The sequence below is a fragment of the Crinia signifera genome, chromosome 4, assembly GCF_055691185.1.
Source record: "Crinia signifera chromosome 4, ASM5569118v1, whole genome shotgun sequence".
Lineage (NCBI taxonomy): Eukaryota > Metazoa > Chordata > Amphibia > Anura > Myobatrachidae > Crinia > Crinia signifera.
Window position 1 is genome coordinate 11986487 of NC_139220.1, and position 25373 is coordinate 12011859.

At 48.6% G+C, this 25373-nt stretch overlaps 2 protein-coding genes across 3 annotated transcripts in view; one reads left to right on the top strand and one right to left on the bottom strand.

Annotated features, from left to right (window-relative positions):
- Nucleotides 1-2254: 2254 nt before the first annotated feature.
- Nucleotides 2255-24867, top strand: AKR1D1 (aldo-keto reductase family 1 member D1). Its single transcript, XM_083181110.1, has 9 exons — nt 2255-2405; nt 12366-12533; nt 13749-13865; nt 17234-17311; nt 18443-18565; nt 18935-19044; nt 20631-20796; nt 22164-22246; nt 22494-24867. Exons 1-9 carry the CDS (start codon nt 2313-2315, stop codon nt 22534-22536), a joined length of 981 nt encoding a protein of 326 aa, XP_083037236.1. The 5' UTR covers nt 2255-2312; the 3' UTR covers nt 22537-24867.
- Nucleotides 20915-25373, bottom strand: part of LOC146073712 (aldo-keto reductase family 1 member C3-like) — a 51277-nt gene continuing 46818 nt past the window's right edge. Inside the window, exon 10 of one of the 2 annotated variants that reach the window (XM_083181109.1) lies at nt 20915-22602. In XM_083181109.1, the coding sequence (XP_083037235.1) occupies nt 22560-22602 (43 nt within the window). In that variant the 3' untranslated portion in view covers nt 20915-22559. The remainder of the gene's footprint in view (nt 22603-25373) is intronic. The other variant, XM_083181108.1, reaches the window with a different exon arrangement.

Genomic DNA, 25373 nt, shown 5'->3' on the forward strand with positions numbered 1-25373 from the left:
GTACTGGGGTACGGAACACTGCATAGTACCACTTCTGTCCTGTGTACTGGGGTACGGGACGCTGCATAGTACCTCTTCTGTCCTGTGTACTGGGGTACGGGATGCTGCACAGTACCACTTCTGTCCTGTGTACTGGGGTACGGGGCGCTGCATAGTACCACTTCTGTCCTGTGTACTGGGGTACGGGGCACTGCATAGTACCACTTCTGTCCTGTGTACTGGGGTATGGGACGCTGCATAGTACCACTTCTGTCCTGTGTACTGGGGTACGGAACACTGCATAGTACCACTTCTGTCCTGTGTACTGGGGTACGGGGCGCTGCATAGTACCATGTCTGTCTTGTGTACTGGGGTACGGGACGCTGCATAGTACCACTTCTGTCCTGTGTACTGGGGTACGGGACGCTGCACAGTACCACGTCTGTCCTGTGTACTGGGGTATGGGACGCTGCATAGTACCACTTGTGTCCTGTGTACTGGGGTGGGATGCTGCACAGTACCTCTTCTGTCCTGTGTACTGGGGTACGGGATGCTGCACAGGACCACTTCTGCCCTGTGTACTGGGGTACGGGGCGCTGCATAGTACCACTTCTGTCCTGTGTACTGGGGTACGGGACGCTGCATAGTACCACTTCTGCCCTGTGTACTGGGGTACGGGGCGCTGCATAGTACCACTTCTGTCCTGTGTACTGGGGTATGGGATGCTGCACAGTACCACTTCTGTCCTGTGTACTGGGGTACGGGATGCTGCAAAGTACCACTTCTGTCCTGTGTACTGGGGTACGGGACGCTGCATAGTACCACTTCTGTCCTGTGTACTGGGGTGGGATGCTGCACAGTACCTCTTCTGTCCTGTGTACTGGGGTACAGGATGCTGCACAGTACCACTTCTGTCCTGTGTACTGGGGTACGGGACGCTGCATAGTACCACTTCTGTCCTGTGTACTGGGGTACGGGACGCTGCATAGTACCACTTCTGTCCTGTGTACTGGGGTGGGATGCTGCACAGTACCTCTTCTGTCCTGTGTACTGGGGTACGGGATGCTGCACAGTACCACTTCTGTCCTGTGTACTGGGGTACGGGACGCTGCATAGTACCACTTCTGTCCTGTGTACTGGGGTACGGGACGCTGCATAGTACCTCTTCTGTCCTGTGTACTGGGGTACGGGATGCTGCACAGTACCACTTCTGTCCTGTGTACTGGGGTATGGGGCGCTGCATAGTACCACTTCTGTCCTGTGTACTGGGGTACGGGGCACTGCATAGTACCACTTCTGTCCTGTGTACTGGGGTACGGGACGCTGCATAGTACCACTTCTGTCCTGTGTACTGGGGTACGGGATGCTGCACAGTACCACTTCTGTCCTGTGTACTGGGGTACGGGACGCTGCATAGTATCACTTCTGTCCTGTGTACTGGGGTACGGGATGCTGCATAGTATCACTTCTGTCCTGTGTACTGGGGTACGGGGCACTGCATAGTACCACTTCTGTCCTGTGTACTGGGCTATAGGACGCTGCACAGTACCACTTCTGTCCTGTGTACTGGGGTACGGGACGCTGCATAGTACCACTTCTGTCCTGTGTACTGGGGTACGGGACGCTGCATAGTACCACTTCTGTCCTGTGTACTCGGGTACAGGACGCTGCATAGTACCACTTCTGTCCTTTGTACTGGGGTACGGGACGCTGCATAGTACCACTTCTGTCCTGTGTACTGGGGTACGGGACGCTGCATAGTACCACTTCTGTCCTGTGTACTGGGGTACGGGACGCTGCATAGTACCACTTCTGTCCTGTGTACTGGGGTACGGGACGCTGCATAGTACCTCTTCTGTCCTGTGTACTGGGGTACGGGACGCTGCATAGTACCACTTCTGTCCTGTGTACTGGGGTACGGGACGCTGCATAGTACCACTTCTGTCCTGTGTACTGGGGTACGGGACGCTGCATAGTACCACGTCTGTCCTGTGTACTGGGGTACGGGACGCTGCATAGTACCACTTCTGTCCTGTGTACTGGGCTATGTTACAAGAACACAGTACCACTTCTGCTATGAATGATTGGATGAGTAGATGCGCAGCACCACTCTTCTCCTGCTCTGTGTACTGGGTATATATATATATATATATATATATATATATATATATATATATATATATATATATATATATATATATATATATATATATATGCCGCTACTATGTGACAGCTCCGGGCCGGTTCATAACCCGGCTACGCCCCCGCTGCCCGCCCCCCCGGAGAGCCAGGTATATGAGCCTCCGCCCGGTGCAGTGTCCCCGCATCCCAGTATGGAGCTGACAGCGGAGAGTCATCGCCTCTCCCTGAGTGACGGCAACAGCATCCCGGTCCTGGGGCTGGGCACCTACTCCGCTCCCCGCACGGTGAGTCCCGACTGCCCGGACCACCCTGCGGACCCGACCCCCCCCCCCCCCCCCCGCATCCTGACCACCATACTACATCCTGACTCCTGTACTGAATCCTGACCCCCTATACTGCATCCTGACCCCCTATACTGCATCCTGACCCACTATACTGCATCCTGACTGCTGTACTGCATCCTGACCCCCTATACTGCATCCTGACTCCTATACTGCATCCTGACTCCTGTACTGCATACTGACCCCCTATAATTCATCCTGACCCTCTATACTGCATCCTGACTCCTGTACGGAATCCTGACCCCCCTATACTGCATACTGACCTCCTATAATTCATCCTGACCCTCTATACTGCATCCTGACTCCTGTACGGAATACTGACTCCTGTACTGAATCCTGACTCCCTATACTGCATACTGACTCCTGTACTGCATCCTGACCCCCTATACTACATCCTGACCCCCTATACTGCATCCTGACCCCCTATACTGCATCCTGACTCCCTATACTGCATCCTGACTCCTATACTGCATACTGACCCTATACTGCATCCTCGCCCCCTATACTGCATCTTGACTCCCTGCACTGCAGACCTGACCCCTGTATAATGTATCCTGACCCCCTATACTGCATCCTGACCCCCTATACTGCATCCTGACCCCTGTACTGTATCATGACCCCTATACTGTATCCTGACCCCTGTACTGCACCCTGACCCCTGTACTGTACCCTGACCCCTGTATACTGTATCCTGACCCCTATACTGTATCCTGACCCCTGTACTGCACCCTGACCCCTGTACTGCACCCTGACCCCTGTATACTGTATCCTGACCCCTATACTGTATCCTGACCCCTGTACTGCACCTGACCCCTGTACTGCACCCTGACCCCTGTACTGCCCATTGACCCCTTATACTGCATCCTGACCCCCTATTCTGTATCCTGACTTCTGTACTGCATCTTGACCCTCTGTATGGCCTACTGACCCCTTTTACTTCATCCTGACCCCCTATATTGCATCCCAACTACCTATACTGCATCCTGACCCCCTATACTGCATCCTGACACCTTATACTGCATTCTGACCCTCCTATACTGCATCTTGACTCCCTGCACTGCCTACTGACCCCTTATACTTCGTGCTGACCCCCCCTATACTGCATCCTGGCCGCCTATATTGTATCCTGACCCCTGTACTGCATCTTGACCCCCTGTACAGCCTAATTTATTATTTATTTATTAACAGTTTCTTATATAGCGCAGCAGATTCTGTTGCGCTTTGCAAAAGGAGACAGTGATACAACAAACTGGGTATTTACAGTCAGAGGTAGGAGGGCCCTGCTCGCAAGCTTACAATCTAATGACCCCTTATACTTCATCTTGACCCCCTATACTGCATCCTGACCTCCTGTACTGCATCCTGACCCCTGTACTGCCTACTGACCCCTGTACTGCCTACTGACCCCTGTACTGCCTACTGACCCCTATACTGCATTCTTATCCCTTATACTGCATCCTGACCCCCTACACTGCCTACTGACCCCTATACTGCATTCTTATCCCTTATACTGCATCCTGACCCCCTGTACTGCCTACTGACCCCTGTACTGCCTACTGACCCCTATACAGCATTCTTATCCCTTATACTGTATCCTGACCCCTATACTGTATCGTGTGCCGGATGGCTCCCCGACAGTCGGGATTCCGAGAGTCATTACTCTGACGTCGGAATCCCGACTGCTCCCTCGTGGGGGTCCATGACCCCCATAGAGGGAGAATAAAATAGGTGTTGAGCGCAGCTCGCCACCGTGCCCGCAAGGGGCTTCATTGCGCTCCCCACGCTGTGCAGTCGGGATTCCGATGTCTAGTAATGACTGCCGGAATCCCGACTGTCGGTGAAATATACCACACCCCTGTATCCTGACCCCTGTACTGCACCCTGACCCCCTGTACTGCCTACTGACCCCTATACTGTATCCTGACCCTTGTACTGCACCCTGACCCCCTGTACTGCCTACTGACCCCTATACTGTATCCTGAAATCTTATACATCATTTTGACCCCACTATACTGCATCCTGACCCCCTATACTGCATCCTGACCCCTATACTGTATCCTGACCCCTGTACTGAATCTTGACCACCTGTACTGCCTACTGACCCCTATACTGCATTCTGAACACCTATACTGCATCCGGACCCCCCTATTCTGCATATTGACTCCCTGTACTGCACCCTGACCCACTACACTGCATTCTGACCCCCTATACTGCATTTGGACCCCCCTATTTTGCATATTGACTCCCTGTACTGCATCCTGACCCCCCTGTACTGCATCCTGACCCCCCCTGTACTGCACCCTGACCCCCTGTCCTGTATCCTGACCCCCCACCGGACCCCCTGTACTGCATCCTGACCCCATATACAGTGACTTTATCCTCTGTACTGCAGCTCTGACCCCAAAATGCACCCTGGCCCCTGAATTGCACCCTGCCCCCTATTATGCATCCCTGACACCCACTCCCGTACAGCACCCTCACCCCCAGTACTGCAGCCTGACCCCCCGCACTGCATCCTGACTCCCTATACTGCATCCTGACTCCTGTACTGCATCCCGACCCCATACTGCATCCTGACCCCTATACTGCATACTGACTCTTGTACTGCATCCTGACCCCCTATACTGCATCCTGACCCCCTATACTGCACCCTGACCCCTATACTGCATCCTGACCCCCTATACTGCATCCTGACCCCTTATACTGAATCCTGACTCCTGTACTGCATCTTGACTCGTGTACTGCATCCTGACCCCCTATACTGCATCCTGACCCCCTATACTGCATCCTGACTCCTGTACTGCATACTGACTCCTGTACTGTATACTGACTCCTGTACTGCATACTGAAACCTTATACTTCATTTTGACCCCCTATACTGCATCCTGACCCCCTATACTGCATCCTGACTCCTGTACTGCATATTGACCCCCTATAATTCATCCTGACCCCTATACTGCATACTGACTCCTGTACTGCATTATGACCCCCTATACTGCATCCTGACTCCTGTACTGCATCCTGACTCGTGTACTGTATCCTGACCCCCTATACTGCATCCTGACTCCTGTACTGCATTCCTTCCCCCTATACTGCGTCCTGACCCCCTATACTGCATCCTGACTCCTGTACTGCATCCTGACCCCCTATACTGCATCCTGACTCCTGTACTGCATATTGACCCCCTATAATTCATCCTGACCCCTATACTGCATACTGACTCCTGTACTGCATTATGACCCCCTATACTGCATCCTGACTCCTGTACTGCATCCTGACTCGTGTACTGTATCCTGACCCCCTATACTGCATCCTGACTCCTGTACTGCATTCCTTCCCCCTATACTGCGTCCTGACCCCCTATACTGCATCCTGACTCCTGTACTGCATACTGACCCCCTATAATTCATCCTGACCCCTATACTGCATACTGACTCCTGTACTGCATTATGACCCCCTATACTGCATCCTGACTCCTATACTGCATCCTGACTCCTATACTGCATTCTGACCCCCTATACTGCATCCTGACCCCCTATACAGCATCCTGACTCCTGTACTGCATTCTGACCCCCTATACTGCATCCTGACTCCTGTACTGCATCCTGACCCCCTATACTGCATCCTGACCCCCTATACTGCATCCTGACTACTCTACTACCTACTGAAACCGTATACATCATTTTGACCCCCTATACTGCATCCTGACTTCTGTACTGCATACTGACCCCCTATAATTCATCCTGACCCCTATACTGCATACTGACTCCTGTACCGCATTATGACCCCCTATACTGCATCCTGACCCCCTATACTGCATCCTGACTCCCTACCTCCCTATACTGCATCCTGACTCCCTAACTTTCAATACTGCATCCTGACCCTTATAATGCATACTGACCCCTGTACTGCATCCTGACCCCCTATACTGCATCTTGACCCCCTATACTGCATCCTGACCCCCTATACTGCATACTGACTCCTGTACTCCATCCTGACCCTTATAATGCATACTGACCCCTGTACTCCATCCTGACCCCCTATTCTGTTCCCAGTCTCTGACTGCCCCCCTATATACCACCTAGCAGCCTGTGATAGTTATTATTTACTAACAATTTCATATTTAGTGCAGCATGTTCCATCGTGCCTTCTGCCACAGCCTGGGTATCACTTGGTGACGACACCAGGCATCAGCCGCAGGAGACGGCATCTGTGCCAGCTTCACGTGCTTCTTGGCTGATTGCGTCAGTCACTACAATCCCAAACTAATATTGACACATTATTTGTTAAAAATAGAATTTCTGCACATCTCTACTTAGAAGCTGTTTGATGATTGGTTGAGTTGATCCCGATGTTACCGTCTCACCTTGTGTGTGGATCCGATATCTGTTCTTGTGTCTGAAATTTGTCGCCTAGCCGCACCTGGTTGCGGATGATAGATCTACAGTGTCTACATAGACATTCAACATGAGAAAAAGATCGACATGAAAAAGGTCGACACTTGGAAAAGAGTTAACATGATTTTTCATATTTATTTTAAATATTTTTTGGGGACTTTTTCATCCTTTATGCTGCACGTGGGCTGAAGCGAGCCATGCGAGGGAGTGCCTTACCCTAATTGGGGGTTCATGTCGACAAGTGTCAACATTGACACAAAATGTGAAATCTCAGGTCAACTTTTTATTCGTGTCGACCTTTTGACCTGTTGCATTTCGACCTTTTGACTGTCTATTTAGACACTGTCTAGTAATCCGCACCTGCTGCACCTAGGTGTGGGTCATGGGGTCGACGGTGTCTAGTGTCTAACAGTCAATAGGTTGAACCCAATAGGTCAGCAGGCATGGTCAACATGGGACTGGTCAATGTTCCTAGTGCCCCACTGCGCTACCTTGGTGCTCAGCCCACTATGCCATTCCCAAAATATATCCACGTGGGGATGCGGTCATTTGGTCTCCAGCATTATGGTAGACAGTCATTAGGTCGACATAGGAAAAGGTCGCCATGGTTCTAGGTCGACAGGTCGTTAGTTCTTCAGGTCATTAGTTCTTCAGGTCATTAGTTCGACAGTGACTAGGTCGACATGGGGTTTTCCACTGTTTTCTGTGCCGAAATTGCGGTATTGCATGCCTTACCATCCACTAGGGCATGGTGGGAGAATAAATGCGAGGGGATGAGGTGCACTTTAAACTGTGTCCATGTCGACTGTGTTGACATTCAGGTAAAAAACTGTGAAAAACCCCATGTCGACCTTTTCACTGTCGACCCAGACATTGTCGAACTAATGACCTGTCGAACTAATGAACTAATGACCTTTCGACCTAGAACTATGTCGACCCTTTTCCCATGTCGATCTGTGTGAACTTCTCCGTGCAGTTCCGATATGAATTCCCCGGTGGTAACCGTTGAGAGGCACACACCGAATACAAAAATGGGGTATGGCGACTAATGCTTTAAAACCATCTGCCGTAGAATTCGGCTCCACGTCCGCAAAGCGTTACAGTCAGGCTAATAGGACCGTATATAACTCTCCTGTTCTGTAATGGTAATCCAAAAACTAGTTACACTTAGGTGGAGATAAGATCAATAACACAGCTACGGGTATGGGTGAAAACCGGACCCGGACAAAACCGCCGGACCGGACAACAATCTCTGCATTTTGGAGCTTGTAGCCTCCGGTGGGGGGGGTGTCCTGTCCGTGGGGCTGCCTGTGACACCTGTCACCAGGTAGAGGAGGAGGGGTAGAATAAAGCCTCCCTGTATGGTCCGGGCATGTAGCAAAAACCGGATGGTCCGGACCACACGGGGAGGCTGTAATCTCCCCTCCCCCATGTCCCTGGTGATAGCTATCACACCCCCCGGACATGACACCCCCCGGACCGGACCCTACAAGCTCCGGACTGCAGATTTTGATGTCCTGTCCGGCGGTCCGGAGTGTAGTCCGGGTCCGGTTTTTACATAGTCCCCACAGCTACTGTACAGTCCCTTGTTCCCACATCACAATACCCATCCCTGTTGCTTCTCATCTTTTTAGCAGTGCGTCCTTATATGCCTTTTATTTCAGTAAATGGGACATTGAATTTTTTTCAAGAGTCTTACAAGCACCCATGAAACGCTGGACAGTACAAAAACATCAGTCTCCAGCGAGAATAGCCCCCTGAGTCCAGTCTGCTCCCCCTCGTTGGTAAACACATTGGTGGAAGCTTAGAGCAGCGTTGGTGCATTAGACTGAGAGAATAGGCCGGAAGTAGGACCCAGCCTGGATAATGTGTATCTGCCAATCCCTCTGGATTACTGTTCTGCCTTAGCAATGGCTTCACTGGAATCCCCGCTCTCTGTCACTATCACCCGGTGCGCAGTATGATGTCACTCTTCCGCCGTCCGTTACCTACGTCCTCTTTTTTTCTATTTTCCTTTTTTTTCTTCTTCAAAACAATAGCGTTCAATCGACAATAAAATGTTTGGCAAACTTTCTTTTCTGTTATATAGCTGATAAATTGTTGAAAGCCAAAATGTTGCGCCTGCAGCTGTCGTCCCGCAGAAATAGTGAACTGTGTGCACAGTGCAGCAACATTGTTTCAACATATTTAACAATATGTCACCGCCTGGGATTGCTGGGCAAGGTCCTTTGTCATAGTGGGTGTGATACTCACCGAAGGGTCTGCACATGCGTGTAAATGCGGAGAGCATTTAGAGGACACCAGAATTCCAGACGACCGCACGTTGGATCGGATTCAGCAGGGGGATTGGGAGCCGCAGCCCGTTCTGCATACTTTATGATGCCAGGAACATTGGGGCTATTCCAGGCCTTCTGGTAATAATGAGCGATGATGAAAAATGCTCACAGTCGTACATTTATTTCCTTGTCCATGGTAACGGACATTTGGCGCTGGCCCCTTTCTCATACCAAGAATTTCTCATCCTTCTGCCCATGTAACAGTTCAGCTGTAGCTCATGCTGGGCCATGTGCCTTGAATAGTGATAAAGTGGAGAGTGATAAAGTAGCAGCCAATAAGCTTTGGGTGTGCAGGTGTGATAATACTGTATGTAAATGTTAAGGTGCCCATACACTGCCTGCGACGTCTCGCAGCAGTGTACGGACATCCGACAGAGTACGAGCCGCCGAGACCTTCTCGACGGCAGGGACACATGCGATCCCGTGTGATGGATCGCACGCGTCCCTGCTTCACGCCCGCCTCGCTGCCTGGAGGAACGGGTGGTCGGACGGCCTGCCGGTCCGACCACCTGGTCGGACGGCCTGCCGGTCCGACCACCTGGTCGGGTCCGATGTGCACGGGACCGCGAAGCGGACCCGACGGCATGTCAGGAAGAGGCGATTTGGTCTGATTTAACAGGCGGATTGGTCGCAATTGGCCGAAATCGGACCAAATCGTCTCGATGTATGGGGGCCTTTAGTTTCAGCACTTCCCTTGTACACTGGCACTCACCTGAGGCCGTACGTTTTGTCACAACATCGGTGGTTCTAGACCGTCCATCCCAATGGACACCTCCCATTCATCGCTCAGGAGTACCTGTTGCTTTGGCGCTACACTTCTGATCCCATGTGAGTGGTTAGCAATGGCGCCAATGTATCAGGCCTGAGCGCATTATATTTCTAGGAATCCACGTGAGGCAGCTGGAGTGTTGTGTTTCCCCGCTCGTTGCGCACACCCCGGGTCATTAACCTCGTCTGTTACCATGTGACCTCACGTTCTTTGAATCCGTCCGTGTTTATCCTTCCCCCGACATCCACCCATCCCTGCATTTACTTATCGCTACCATTCCAAGGGTCGTGTTGGGTAACTTCAGTACAACCATTGGCCGCAGTTCACAGTTCATGTTATGCTGCATTTTAGCTTTTTAAGCACCATAGTGTAATCATTAACGGGCCCGAAGGACGGAATCAGCGCTGAGGATTAGCACAGCTGCCCTGGCCAGAAGCAGTATTTTTTGCCCCTACAAGTGCGCGGACGGTTCCGGCTACCATCAAATTATTTCTCCTGCTCGTGGGGGTCCACGACCCCCATAGAGGGAGAATAGAATAGAAAGAGCCTGCAAGGGGCTTTGTTGCGCTCGCCATGCTGTCTGAGTCTGGGCAGTTGGGATCCCGACGTCGGGCTAATGACTGACGGGATCCCGACTGTCGGTACCCTGTACCACACCCACGGTTAACTACCTGGGAGTTTTCAGTGTGTGACGTCACGCGCACTAGCTGCAACCTGAAAATTGTGGGTGAAGGCAGCGAGCTGTCCTTACTGCTGCATCCGTAGCGGTTTCTGAGATGCGATCACAATCTAATTGCATGGAGGGACTTTACGCTGGGCAACTTTGCACTGTTCTGGGCAGCACCCAGCATGCGATAGACAGGTTTTGCTGGTTTAGGAACAAGGCAACTGCTACTGAATCAGACTCATATTCTAGAGTCGTCGCACCCAATCGCATGCGATACCCCGTCAACTGCTCGTCAGGAGCCGTCGGCCTCCTGCGCAGCTGGATCGCGTACACTACATTGTAGGTGGTCCTTTTGCATAAGATTGTATGCGATCCCAGCAAGGGATCCGTCCAATCCTTAGGGCAGCCCTTGCGGTCTCCGGCTGCGATCCGATGTGCACGGGAACGTGTATCGGATCAGAATCCGAGGTTAGGAACATCCGATTTGACACTTTTCACCCGATTTCTTGGCCCGTGTGTCAGAATTGGATGAAAAGTGCCCAAATGGTATGGCCAGCTGAAGGCAGCCTTGTTACTGTAGACTTGGTAGTAAACTCTCTAAGAACCTTTTGAACTCTGTGCCGTACACCCGTCTGATTTACCGTGTGCCCCAGAGCCCCAAGATATTTTATAACATTTAACTTCAATTACAGATTTTAGTAAATACCCTGCAGGCTCTTTGTTCTGCTCCATGAGACCTATATGATCCTTAAGTAACGCAATCCTAATTTATTAATTAAGTCCTGTTGGACAAAGAGCCCTTTATAAACAAATGTGTTATTATTATGTCCTACAGTTATGTTTGTAATGTTTTGATTCTCTGTCCTCCCTTCATTTCTCTCTCTTCTGTATCCTCGTCCTTATTTTGTTTTCTTTACTATTTAAAGACTACTATAAATTAATAAAAAAAAATCAAAAATTTCTTTTTTTAGTGCTGGGCAACCATTAAAATTTTTAATCATGATTAATTGCGTGATTTTTCTGTGATAAATCATGATTAGTAGCATTGTTAGGCGCATGAGTGCCGATTAACCACATTCTCATAGCCAGGGGTTCCATGCTCGTTGCCAGGGGATTACATGATTGTTGCCAAGGGGGATTACATGCTCATTGCCATGGAGGGTACCATGTCCATTGCCAGGGGTTCCATGCTAGTTGACAGAGGGGGATTACATGCTTATTGCCAAGGGGGATTACATGCTCATTGCCATAGGGGGTTAAATGCTCGTTGCCAAGGGGGAGTTAGAGCTTTTAATTGCAGGGGGGGATCAGCGCCTCGGAGGTGCACAGTCTCTGGCAGCATTAAAGACCCTACACCCCTCCAAAGGTGACAGCCGCTAGAGTTGCAGGAGTACTTCTAGCCTGTCTTCTCTGTGGCGGCAGCCATTTTTGGGGGGGCGTAGGGTCTCTGTACTGCTGTCAGAAACTCTACGCTCATGTGGTGTTACTACCCTAATCGAACGTGCCCAGCACTATTTATTTTAATATACTTTGGCAGTAGTAATGTACAAGCTACAGTAGCCTGCCGATGTCAATATTATTATTAGGACCCGGATAATTACATTTTTTTACAACACATTTTGCAGCAATTTAAACAAACTCAGTGACCACATCTCTGCCATTGAATAAATAATATCTCTGTTCATTTACAGCATCTTTATCTTTTTTTAATACCCTCTGTTTTATATCTTGTAGACCCCTAAAGGAACCTGCCTGGAGTCTGTAAAACTGGCCATAGACATTGGCTACCGTCACTTCGATGGGGCCTATGTATATTATAACGAGCATGAGGTGGGAGAGGCCATCAGAGAGAAGATTGCGGAGGGGAAGGTAAAACGAGAAGATATCTTCTACTGCGGGAAGGTATGTAGACCACATAATGCTCACATCTTCGGTTTTGTCAAGACCACCATCCAGGTGCACATGGTGAAGGTGGCCATTTTGTTGGCTTAGAATCATGCCATCTTTCTAGTGGCCAGGGAATGACTAAGTTGCATGAGGTGTTGATGGAGCCCATACAATGGACCTCTTTAGAAGTACCTCTAAATGACCTCTCTTTTACACCCGATTTCCCCCTCTTCCACTCTCACTCTTCTGGCCTCGATGTAGACAACTAAATGAATTCTTAGGTTTATTGCCAAAAAACATTTAGGCTCCTTAACCTTACTTTCCATTACTGGTTTCTGGAAAAGGCCACAGTGCTAAAGTAAACTAAGACCTCGCTTTCCTGTCGGATGAATATAAATCTAGAACTATCCAGCCGTTGTCATTATCGCGGGCCAGATTGTTGGCCACGTCCTCCTTAGAGTTCTCCTTGCGTATAATTCAATGTGACACTGATGATCTAAACTGGTGATTTCATAGAGCTCTAAATTAATAGTAACGTTTAAAAATAAAATAAGTAGCTTTGTCCTTGGCCAAGGTAACTCCCCTTCCCCCTGGGAAGTACTCCTGTTATTTCAGAACTCCATCCTATGACCTATCCCCAGGTTAGAGAACACAACCCATTTCTGGTTGGAAGGACTCCTGGTCCTAGTAAGCTGCGGCAGATCCTCCTGTATTTCCAGGAATGTAGGGGCCTACTGGACTCATCTTGGCTCCTCTGCCTGGCTCCAGTCCACAGACACAAATAGCCAAGAGGTTTCTCAAAGTTCTTCCAGAACATTTCCCTTTCCGCGTAAGAAATGTGCATTACAACCTTCATGGTTTAGACCACCAGCAGTTATGGATTTAACCAACTTGTAATTGTGAAAACACGAGCATTAAGGATCAGGACATTGCTTGCCCAAGGAAAGCAACCAAATTGTTACGCCATCACACACCCCCCGATACGTGTACACACCTTTTTCCTCCGACACTGGGACTGACCCTTAGAATGTGTTACCGCTGGTCTTTAGTGGACTGGTACGGTCAACATGTATGGTCGGTGGAACATTCTTTGACAGGAAATCGAGTTGGTTGAATAAAGCTTAATTTACAATATTGTGAAGAAATATATATTTATTGGTTTGTGAAACAGAACGTTTGAAATTGAGAAACAATATTAATAAGTTATTGTTCTGCGTTCCCTACTCTTAGCTCTGGAACACGTGCCACCCACCAGAATTGGTGCGGCCAACATTGGAGAGGACCTTAAAAACGTTGGGACTGGATTACGTGGATCTGTATATAGTAGAGCTGCCAATGGCCTTTAAGGTAAAGAGCTGAGAGACCTGTCAAAAAAAAAGGGGCAATGTAGTGTCATGTTAGGGGAAATGTAGCGTCATGTTAGGGGAGAATGTAGCGTCATGTTAGGGGAGAATGTAGCGTCATGTTAGGAGAGAATGTCGCTCATGTTAGAGGAAATGTAGCGTCATGTTAGAGGAAATGTAGCATTATGTTAGGGGAGAATGTAGATTCATGTTAGAGGAAATGTACTGTAGCATCATGTTAGGAGAGAATGTAGAGTAGATTAATGTTAGGGGAAATGTAGCGTCATGTTAGAGGAAATGTAACGTCATGTTAGGGGAGAATGTAGCATCATGTTAGGGGAGAATGTAGCGTCATGTTAGGGGAGAATGTAGCGTCATGTTAGAGGAAATGTAGCGTCATGTTAGGGGAAATGTAGCGTCATGTTAGGGGAGAATGTAGATTCATATTAGGGGAAATGTAGTGTCATGTTAGGGAAGAATGTAGATTCATGTTAGGGGAAATGTAGCGTCATGTTAGAGGAAATGTAGCGTCATGTTAGGGGAGAATGTAGTGTCATGTTAAGGGAGACTGTAGATTCATGTTAGAGGAAATGTAGCGTCATGTTAGAGGAAATGTAATGTCGTGTTAGGGGGGAATGTAGTGTCATGTTAGAGGAAATGTAGCGTCATGTTAGGGCAGAATGTAGCGCCATGTTAGGGCGGATGTAGCGTCATGTTAAGGGCAATGTAGTGTCATGTTAGGGGGGAATGTAGCGTCATGTTAGGGGAAATGTAGCGTCATGTTAGGGGAGAATGTAGCATGATGTTAGAGGAAATGTAGTGTCATGTTAGGGGAGAATGTAGATTCATGTTAGGGGAAATGTAGCGTCATGTTAGAGGAAATGTAACGTCTTGTTAGGGGGAATGTAGTGTCATGTTAGAGGAAATGTAGCATCATGTTAGGGCAGAATGTAGCGCCATGTTAGGGCGGATGTAGCGTCATGTTAAGGGCAATGTAGTGTCATGTTAGGGGGAAATGTAGTGTCATGTTAGGCGGAAATGTAGTGTCATGTTAGGTGGAATGTAGCGTCATGTTAGGGGCAATGTAGTGTCATGTTAAGGGAAAATGGGTACTTGTGAGTTATCCGGGGCTGCCGATTTTGTCCTTAAGTTTGGTTAACTTAAGGACACCCGACCGACGCGATGCCCACGATTTAGCTCCAAATCGGGGGCATCGCGTCGGTCGTGGCCGTTATAAGGGGCCGCGACGCGATGCCCCCGATTTCCCATAGACAATAATGTTAAAAGACACGATATCGGGGGCATCGCGTCGGTCGTGGCCGTTATAAGGGGCCGCGACGCGATGCCCACGATTTCCCATAGACAGTAATGTTAAAAGACGCGATGGACCCGATTTCCCATAGACAGCAATGTTAAAATAAAATTACAATGTGAAATTGGGCAATATGTTTTTAAAAAAAATGTTTCATGGCCCCCCACCACTGTTAACGCCACCCCGCTATTGACGCCAACCCGAAGCATGGCGAGCGCAGCGAGCCCGCGAGGGGCGGCGGTACGCGTCCTCCGACCTTTTCATGCCCTACTATCCACTAGGGCGTGGAGTGAGAATAGAATAGTGTGGCGAGCGCAGCGAGCCACCGAGCCCGAAGCGTGGCGAGCGCAGCGAGCCCCGCGAGGGGACGCGGACACCTGTGAAGCCCGCAAGGGCACGCGGATACCTGTGAAGGTGTCCGCGTCCCCTCGCGGGGCTCGCTGCGCTCGCCACGCTTCGGGCTCGGTGGCTCGCTGCGCTCGCCACACTGTTCTATTCTCACTCCACGCCCTAGTGGATAGTAGGGCATGAAAAGGTCGGAGGACGCGTACCGCCGCCCCTCGCGGGCTCGCTGCGCTCGCCACGCTTCGTGTTGGCGTCAATAGCGGGGTGGCGTTAACGGTGGTGGGGGGCCATGAAACATTTATTTTAAAAACATATTGGCCAATTTCACATTGTAATTTTATTTTAACATTGCTGTCTATGGGAAATCGGGTCCATCGCGTCTTTTAACATTACTGTCTATGGGAAATCTTGTCGGAAATCGGGTCCATCGCGTCTTTTAACATTACTGTCTATGGGAAATCGTGGGCATCGCGTCGCGGCTCCTTATAACGGCCACGACCGACGCGATGCCCCCGATTTCGGGCGCGATGAAAAAATCGGCAGCCCGGATAATTCACAAGTACCGGAAAATGTAGCGTCATGTTAGAGGAAATGCAGCGTCATGTTAGAGGAAATGTAGCATCATGTTAGGGGAGAATGTAGATTCATATTAGGGGAAATGAAGCATCATGTTAGAGGAAATGTAACGTCATGTTAGGGGAGAATGCAGTGTCATGTTAGAGGAAATGTACTGTAGCGTCATGTTAGGGGAGAATGTAGAGTAGGTTCATGTTAGAGGAAATGTAACGTCATGTTAGGGGAGAATGTAGCGTCATGTTAGGGGAAATGTAGCGTCATGTTACGGGAGAATGTAGATTCATGTTAGGGGAAATGTAGCGTCGTGTAAGGGGGGAATGTAGCGTCATGTTAGGGGAAATGTAGCGTCATGTTAGGGGAGAATGTAGCATTATGTTAGAGGAACAGTAGCGTCATGTTAGAGGAAATGTAGTGTCATGTTAGGGGAGAATGTAAAATCATGTTAGGGGATATGTAGCGTCATGTTAGAGGAAATGTAACGTCGTGTTAGGGGGGAATGTAGTGCCATGTTAGGGGGGATGGAGCGTCATGTTAGGGGGGATGGAGCGTCATGTTAGGGGGGATGGAGCGTCATGTTAGAGGAAATGTAGCATCATGTTAGGGGGAATGTAGCGTCATGTTAGGGGGAAATGTAGTGTCATGTTAGAGGAGAATGTAGTGCCATGTTAGGGGGGATGGAGCGTCATGTTAGGGGGGATGGAGCGTCATGTTAGAGGAAATGTAGCATCATGTTAGGGGGAATGTAGCGTCATGTTAGGGGGAAATGTAGTGTCATGTTAGAGGAAATGTAGCGTCATGTTAGGGGGATGTAGCGTCATGTTAGGGGGATGTAGCGTCATGTTAGGGGCAATGTAGTGTCATGTTAGGGGGCAATGTAGTGTCATGTTAGGGGGGATGTAGCGTCATGTTAGGGGCAATGTAGTGTCATGTTAGGCGGGATGTAGCATCATGTTAGGGGAGAATGTAGCGACACATTAGGGGGAAATGTGACCCCATATTAATCTTTGTCCACAAGCTCTCACGATGTACATTTGCACATGTCCAATACGCCCAGTGCCTTTTCTCCGTCACCTTGCACACCAGAAATCCCAGGTTCTTAATATGCCACCGCTATAATCTTACTTTGTTCCCTCCCGCAGCCCGGGGAGGAAACCTACCCGCGGGATGAAAACGGGAAGTTCCTTTATCACAAGACGGATCTCTGCGCTACGTGGGAGGTGAGAGAAGCAACAAAGTTAAATGAATAACGATGTCGGTAATGTAATATCGGGGAGTGAATGGTCTAGTAACGCCGCGCAGTTTGTATGATGGCAGTTTTCCATTTATAAGTAGAACCCGGAATAGTTTTGCAGCTGAGATATCATTTGATTGGTCAGTCTGGATACTGGGCTGGGGGCCATCGACCCACTGTACAATGGCGTCATGATGATCCACAGACTGAAACACCAGCTCCACGTGTCCGTATAGGGGAATCGTGACGTAGTGTGAGCGCATATGCGCACATTACGCAGATGTTCGATCAGACAATATAAATCTACCAGTTAGAAGCCCGACAAAATGGCGACTTCTGCAATGTACTTTCACTTTGAGCTGTTACAGTTTTAATGTCACTTGCTCTCAGTTTCCCGTTACCCGTTTTCTATTGCAGACAACCTGTTGTTCAACTACACATCCCAGCATGCCCTGCAACAGTTTTATAGCAAAGCTTGAGCAGGGCATGCTGGGATGTGTAGTTCAACAACAGCTGGGTGGCCAAAGGTTCCCCATCCCTGACATAGACCCAGGGCCGGCGCCACCACTAGGCAAACCTAGGCATTTGCCTAGGGCGCCGGCCACTGGAGGGCGGAAAATGCCGCCCGGGTACCTGTCCTACCGGCGCTGTCTATTTCAATCTGGCGGCGGAGGCAGCGGGGGTCCCTGCAGTCTATTAAAAATCACGAGCGCTATCCGCCGGGCTATGCGGAAGCGCTTCTAGTGTGAAAACTCTGGCAGCACGGCGCACGCTGATCTCAGCCAATCAGCGTGCTGCCAGAGTTTTCACACTAGAAGCGCTTCCGCATAGCCCGGCGGATAGCGCTCGTGATTTTTAATAGACTGCAGGGACCCCCGCTGCCTCCGCCGCCAGATTGAAATAGACAGCGCCGGTAGGACAGGTACCACCCCACACCTCACACAAACCCACCCCCCCCCCCTCACACAACCCCCCCCCCCCCCCCGGCACCGGGGCGCCCCCAGCCCGACTCGCCTGGGGCGCTCCGGTGCCTTGCACCGGCCCTGCATAGACCATGATGTAGTCAATAGCGCCAGGCCAGTAAAGGGTGCTGAATGCTTGTCTGTCTGTACTGTAGGCCTTGGAGGAATGTAAGGATGCCGGCCTGGTGAAATCTTTGGGGGTCTCTAACTTCAACCGTCGGCAGCTGGAACTGATTCTGAGCAAGCCTGGACTGAAACACAAGCCCACCAGCAACCAGGTGAGACCATGGCAAAGTCACTGCGGGGACCGATAGGTCTATTTACTAAGCCTTGGAGTTCACACTCGCCGGCCCGTTCGCTCCAGAGGGGGTGGGTCAGGGTGGGAATGGGGCTGGAGCAGGGGAAAGCAGGTGGGTCGATGCGTACTTGGGGCTGGCGGCTGACGTCACATGACTGTAACCACCTTCACTTTCCGGCCAATCATTTCACTTGGAGCCAGTGACATCACTTTGAGGTTACGGCCAAGTGAATGTAAATGACATAACTGAGGTTTCCCTGTAGAACAGCTGCAGGGACTGATCTAGACTGTGTAGACTGACCTAGACTGTGTAGACTGTGATTTGCTTACACTACCTCTGTCGGCGCAGGTGGAATGCCATCCCTATTTCACCCAGCCCAAGTTACTGGAGTTCTGCCGGAAGCACGACATTGTCATTGTGGGTTACAGTCCGATCGGTACCTGCCGCGATGAATCATGGTAATTATCATCCACTTTAATCCAGATATATACATGTAAACGCACGTCAACCTTTTAATGCGTTGACCATTGCCACATTGACCTTTTGTCAATGTCGATCTAGTGTACGTCGACCGGTTGGCGGTCTGCGAGCTGTCCGGATACCGTCTGTCATTATTACACGTTATTCCAGTAAGTGCCCTTTACGACTGGCAGAGTATAGCACCACCTAGTGGCTGTGAGCAGGCATTGCAATTCATTTCCATCAACTAATAATGGGATGCAGTCAATTCACCTACAATCAAAATCCCGACAGTCAAAATACCGACAACCATCGACCGACGGTCAAAATACAGACGCGGTCAAAATACCGTCATTTAAAATGTCGACACAGTCAAAATACCGACATATAGAATGTAGACAGATCAAAAAGTCAACATGAGTTTTTCCTGATTTTTTTTTCATTGAAACCGACTTGTACATTACCATCCCAGTAGGCACCGTGCCCGAAGCACGGGGTTCATGTCGACCTATGTCAACATACAGACCCAAAAGAATATGAAAAACTTTTGTCTATATTTTAAATGTCGGTATTTTGACTGTTGGTCAATTGCTGTCGGTATTTTGACCATCAGGATTTTAATTGTAGGTAAATCATTCTGAACCCCTAATAATATTATTGTGAAATTATTGTTGACTTTTCCGTTCCATTGCGGCAGAGAAATCAGTATCTGAAACACGTTCGTAGCTCATCTACTTGCCAACCTACAAGGTAGGTTAATAAGGGTGTACGGCCATGGGTGTTCAATATGAGTTTTGTACTTTTGCCATCGATGGGGGAGAACCAGATGGTTTCCCTCCTTCGATGGCATAGCAAAACGATGTTTGGCTCCGCCCCCGACACCCGCAAAGCCCCGCCCCCATGTTTTGATTGGCCCACAGGCCAATCAATCAAACACAATGGATGACCATCCATATGTAAAAATATCGATGGTCATCCATTGCATAGTTTAGCACTATCGATGGCCAGTTGCAGAATTGCCATAGATGGCAACCATCGATGGCAACGATGGCCATCCCTATTTCAAAAATATAAACTTTCAAAAAGATGTAATTGACCCCCATTATGTTGGCCAGGCCCAGAAACAGACGCGGCTTGCAGTATTGTATAAATGTCTTATATTTATATTCGCATCTGAAAAAACATTACATTCTCTCTTCGGGCACTACCTGACTATCGGGAAGATGTTCTTAGCCGTGGAGAGTGATAAAGTGGAAAGAGATAACATACTAATCAATCCGCCTCTAGCTGCCGTGTTACAGACTGTGTTTTAAAAATGACAGTTAGGGGCATGCCTTCAGCTACGAAGGCTTATACACAGTGGTAAACGTTACACAGCAGACGAGGACAATTCTGTGTTCCAAGAACAATTTAGTCATTCGTTAAAAATCACCGTAAAGTGTAGCGGCAATGAACTTTGATCGGCCAGAATGGAATGTTGGAATCTATATGCTGTGTATAGGCTGTATATGGAATTATTATATATATCAGAATCTTTGCTGTTAAGTAATGAAGGGAATTGTGAATGAGATTTCCCTTCTTTTAGGGTGAATGTGTCCTCACCCCCTCTTCTGGAGGATCCTACCTTGAATGGCATTGGCAAAAAATATGGCAAGACACCAGCGCAGGTCGCCCTGCGTTTCAACTGCCAGAGAGGAGTCGTTGTCATTCCTAAAAGCTTCAATCCAGAACGGATCAGAGAGAACTTCCAGGTAGGAAAACACAATCTGTCATTCAATTTACAGGGAGGTGAAAGCAAAAATTATTTTGCTTCTGTGTGTTGTTGTCTATATTTAATAAATATATAATTAAATTGACTGTTGATAAAAATTATGTAATCGCCGGAGAATGCAATGACAGTTGATATGAACCCTGACCCTCCCCACCAGTGTCAGTAATACACAGGAGAGAGAATGGGGGCAGGTATAGTTAGAGACACTGGGGGAGGGTGGAGAGGTGGTGAGTGGGGGCAGGGATAGTTGGAGGCAGTGGGGGAGGAGAGGTGGTGAGTGGGGGTGGGGATAGTTGGAGGCAGTGGGGAAGGAGAGGTGGTGAGTGGGGGCGGGGATAGTAGGAGGCAGTGGGGAAGGAGAGGTGGTGAGTGGGGTGGGGATAGTAGGAGGCAGTGGGGAAGTAGAGGTGGTGAGTGGGGGCAGGGATAGTAGGAGGTAGTGGGGAAGGAGAGGTGGTGAGTGGGGGCGTGGATAGTAGGAGAGGAGAGGTGGTGATGGGGGGTTGGATAGTAGGAGGCAGTGGGTTAGGAGAAGTGGTGATTGGGGATTGGATAGTGAGGGACAGTGGGGAGGAGAGGTGATGAGTGGGGGCGGAGATAGTAGGAGGCAGTGGGGGAAGAGAGGTGGTGAGTGGGGGCAGGGATAGTAGGAGGTAGTAGGGAAGGAGAGGTGGTGAGTGGGGGCGTGGATAGTAGGAGAGGAGAGGTGGTGATGGGGGGTTGGATAGTAGGAGGCAGTGGGTTAGGAGAAGTGGTGATTGGGGATTGGATAGTGAGGGACAGTGGGGAGGAGAGGTGATGAGTGGGGGCGGAGATAGTAGGAGGCAGTGGGGGAAGAGAGGTGGTGAGTGGGGGCAGGGATAGTTAGAGACAGTGGGGGAGGTGAGGTGAGTGGGGGATGGAGACAGTGAGAGACTGTGGGGGATGAGAGGTGGTGATTGGGGGTTGGATGGTGAGGGACAGTGGGGGTGGGATGATAGGTCTAATAACTAAAATAGTAACTAGATTAATTTGAAATAAGATTTTGCCTGAAATTGCTCATTGAATCCTCAAATACACACTGTATATTGTGTATCACTGGCCTTTCCAGAGATTGCATTGGATCTCTCATATTTGTCAATTTGCAGTCACCGTGAGATTCTGATGTTTCAACAGGTGATTGCAGGCAGAATTACTGATAACGTGTCCGGACCTATTCCAGTACATCAAAGCTCAGATCGTAATGGTTTTATTTAGGCAAAATCATTTATTAGTTACCTTTTTATGGACCTTATACAATGATTTCTGTTTTTATTGAACGTCTGAACAGAATACAAATATTGTATCTTTTTTTTTCTGTAAATGCAGATTTTTGACTTTTCGTTGACGGATAAGGAGATGAAGGAGATCGAGGCCCTGAACAAAAACATCCGCTACGTGGAGCTTCTGATGTGAGTGTCACAGCCCCCCACTGGGGCAAGGGCAGGATTTGGGGGATAGGGACAGTGGCAACAAAAGTCTAGAGTTAGGCACTAAGAGGGGAGTGTTAGGGTTATGCTGCAGGTTGGCGAGAGTTTGGGGGGGGGGGGGGGGGTGAGGGGTAACATACGTATTGGGATCCTGACAAATGCAGAAGATACTTTGCAGCGGTAAAAATCGTCTGGTGGCGCAGGTCTCTTGATAATGCTGTGTGTTTAGGTGGAGCGATCATCCAGAATATCCCTTCAAGGACGAGTACTGAGCGCAGGACGACGCGTTCCACGTCTAGGACATGGTGTGATATTGTAGCTGCGGGTGACCCTCCCACCTACACAAGAAACACAAAGACGAATCAGGGAAAACGTCACCGCTGTTCCGTCAGACGTGCGACCGTCTCTCTCCGCACTGAAGGACTTTGACAGCTGTTTTCTATCAGAGATACAATTATATTTACAACGGAAGTTCTATTTAAAAAAAAAAAAATATGTCACTTTTTTGATTATTTCTTCTACTAGTTAAAAGCCCAGGAAAATCTACTTTCACTGTGAGCTGTGACAGTTTTTACTTTCACTTTGAGCTGTGACAGTTTGCAGCCCAAAGCTCTCCACCCCACCCCCAGTCCCTATCGGCACCTACCTCCAGTCTCTGCCTTCACAACTCCCTCTCTCCATATACAGCAAGTTTGAAACAGATCAGTGTCCCTGCAAAAATTGCTTTCACTTTCTGTTATGACATCTTTTAGCACACAAACGAGTGATTTTGTCCATCGGGTGGCCCCCAGTGGTCAGTGTCGGTGCTTCACCTCATAGAGGTGAGGAGTCGTTAGCCATATATATATATATATATATATATATATATATATATATATATATAAAAATAGCTTGTTTATCACATGCCAGAGCTGGCTGGTTATATAACTGCAATGTATGTTATTACTATATGTGTGCTGTGAGACCACAGAATAATGTATAGGAGAAGGGGCGTGGCTACCTGTGGCGACACCCGCTGCAAGTGGACATGCTGTTTGCATTCGTTCTGGCAAAAGGGGTGTGGCCTCATGGGTTGTGGTGTAGCCTTGCAGCCGGAACGGCCTGTTGTCATCACTCCAGTGGTGTGGGAGATGCAGGCTGCACCTGGCTACTATGTCAGAAGTGACCTTCTTCTCCAGACAGCCTTCGCAGTGCTGAGTAAAGCCGGCCATACATCTACAGATTGATTGTCAGGTTCGGCTGCTTGAAAACAAAAACCTGGTAATATCTGAATGACTGTTTTTGGCAGTTTTCCAGCATTTTAACCCCTTCCCGACATTTGACGTACATTTACGTCATGGTCGGGATGTACTTCCCGACACATGGCATAAATGTACGTCATGCCATTAAACTGTCACCGCGTCTATAGACGCGGTGACAGAGGGACGATGTCTGCTGTCCCTGACAGCAGACATCTTCCCTCATTGCCCAGGGGGGGCAGCGATGCCCCCCCCCCCCCATCGGCGATCGTTGCGATTGGCTGTTAAAATGTGAACAGCCAATTCCAGCGTTTTATGAGTTATGTGTATAAATTTGACTTTGCTGCCCCCTAGTGTCCCAAAAAAATAAAAGGAGGTTGAAATAATGATTAAAACATAAAGTATACATATGGTCTATGTTAGTTATTAACTATTTTGAGTGGTATGGTTATTTGTCTCACAAGCAGAAAATTTAACATTTTGCAAATTATTTTCACAAAAAAACACAGACTGTATCGACCAAAATTTACCACTAACTTGAAGTACAATGTGTCACGAGAAAACAATCTCAAAATCACTGGGATAAGTAAAAGCAAAAAAAAGTTATCCCCACTTAAGTGATACATGTCAGATTTGAAAAAAAGGGCTCTGTCAGGAAGGCAAAAACAGGCTGCGGCGGTAAGGGGTTAAAGCAAATGGTCAACTGTCACTTGCTCTCATCCATTACCAGGTGGTTTGGTCCAATAAGTTTGTGTATATTGTATACCCAGAACTAGGGTCATGCCCAATGCCTCAGTCATGTTACTAGCTCACCCATACTAGTACAATTTTTGCAGATCGACAAAACCATGCTGCACTGCAGGTGGGGCAGATGTAACAGGTGCATAGAGTTAGACTTGGGTGGGGTGCGATCAAACTGAAACCTATATTGCACTGTGAGAATAAAGCAGCCAGCATTTACCTTACACAGAAACAAAATAACTCCCCCAATTCTAAATCTATCTGCACCTGTTACATCTGCCCCACCTGCAGTGCAGCATGGTTTTGTCCATCTGTAAAAATTGCAGCCTGGTGTGAATCAGGCCCAAAGTCTTCAATGCCATTAATGTTGGTTCAGTCGTTCACGCGGCTCCCACCTGTGTGCCAAGATGGCTCGGGGCCCTGTGACGGGTTTTTGTTATTGATTAAATACCGGCTGCGTCTTCTCTACCTTATCACGAGCATCGCTCCTCTCGCAGAGTTTCTTCACGATTTCATTTTTTTTTTTTTTACAATTGTTTTTGTATTTTTCTATTTTATACATTATTGTACATTGTACCACAGTCACAACCTCCGATTATTAAATAAAATACTGTTTCTTGGTAACTTTGGTATGTCATTATGTGTTGCGCTTTGGTCTCACCCATCAACAGATAATTACTGGAATAATTTGCACACTACGGTTATTACGTTGTTGCCTGTTATGGTAGAGTAAACACGCAGTAAAGCCGTTTCTAACTTATTTACTTGTGAGGGGGAAATTTCAATAAATGGGATCGTCACATACAGCTTTCCAACCTTCTAGCAATTTTACTGCTGGTCCGATCACGCAAGCATTAGGTCTAGCTGCTCAAGCGGCTAAACCCGCCTACAATAATGGCCATAATTAGCAACATGTTGTTTCGGCACCCAAATGGGCAATTTTTCAATCATGAGGCCGTAGAAATGTTGACACAAGTGGTAATGGAGTAGCAGCATAACTGGATTGCTGTAGTCAGGTGCCATCTTGTGACCAGTGGCTAAAAAAAAAAAAAAATACGCCCTGGCCCCCTTGATTTGGGGAACTCTCTGACACATCTAAACCAAATTGGGATAATGTGGGCCTCTCAGTG

Excerpts from the sequence above, each read along its gene's own strand:
- AKR1D1 (XM_083181110.1), top strand. The coding sequence starts at position 2,313 with ATGGAGCTGACAGCGGAGAGTCATCGCCTCTCCCTGAGTGACGGCAAC. Across the intron at positions 2,406-12,365 it reads CCTACTCCGCTCCCCGCACG|ACCCCTAAAGGAACCTGCCT; the intron begins GTGAGTCCCGAC and ends TATATCTTGTAG. Across the intron at positions 12,534-13,748 it reads ATATCTTCTACTGCGGGAAG|CTCTGGAACACGTGCCACCC; the intron begins GTATGTAGACCA and ends CCCTACTCTTAG.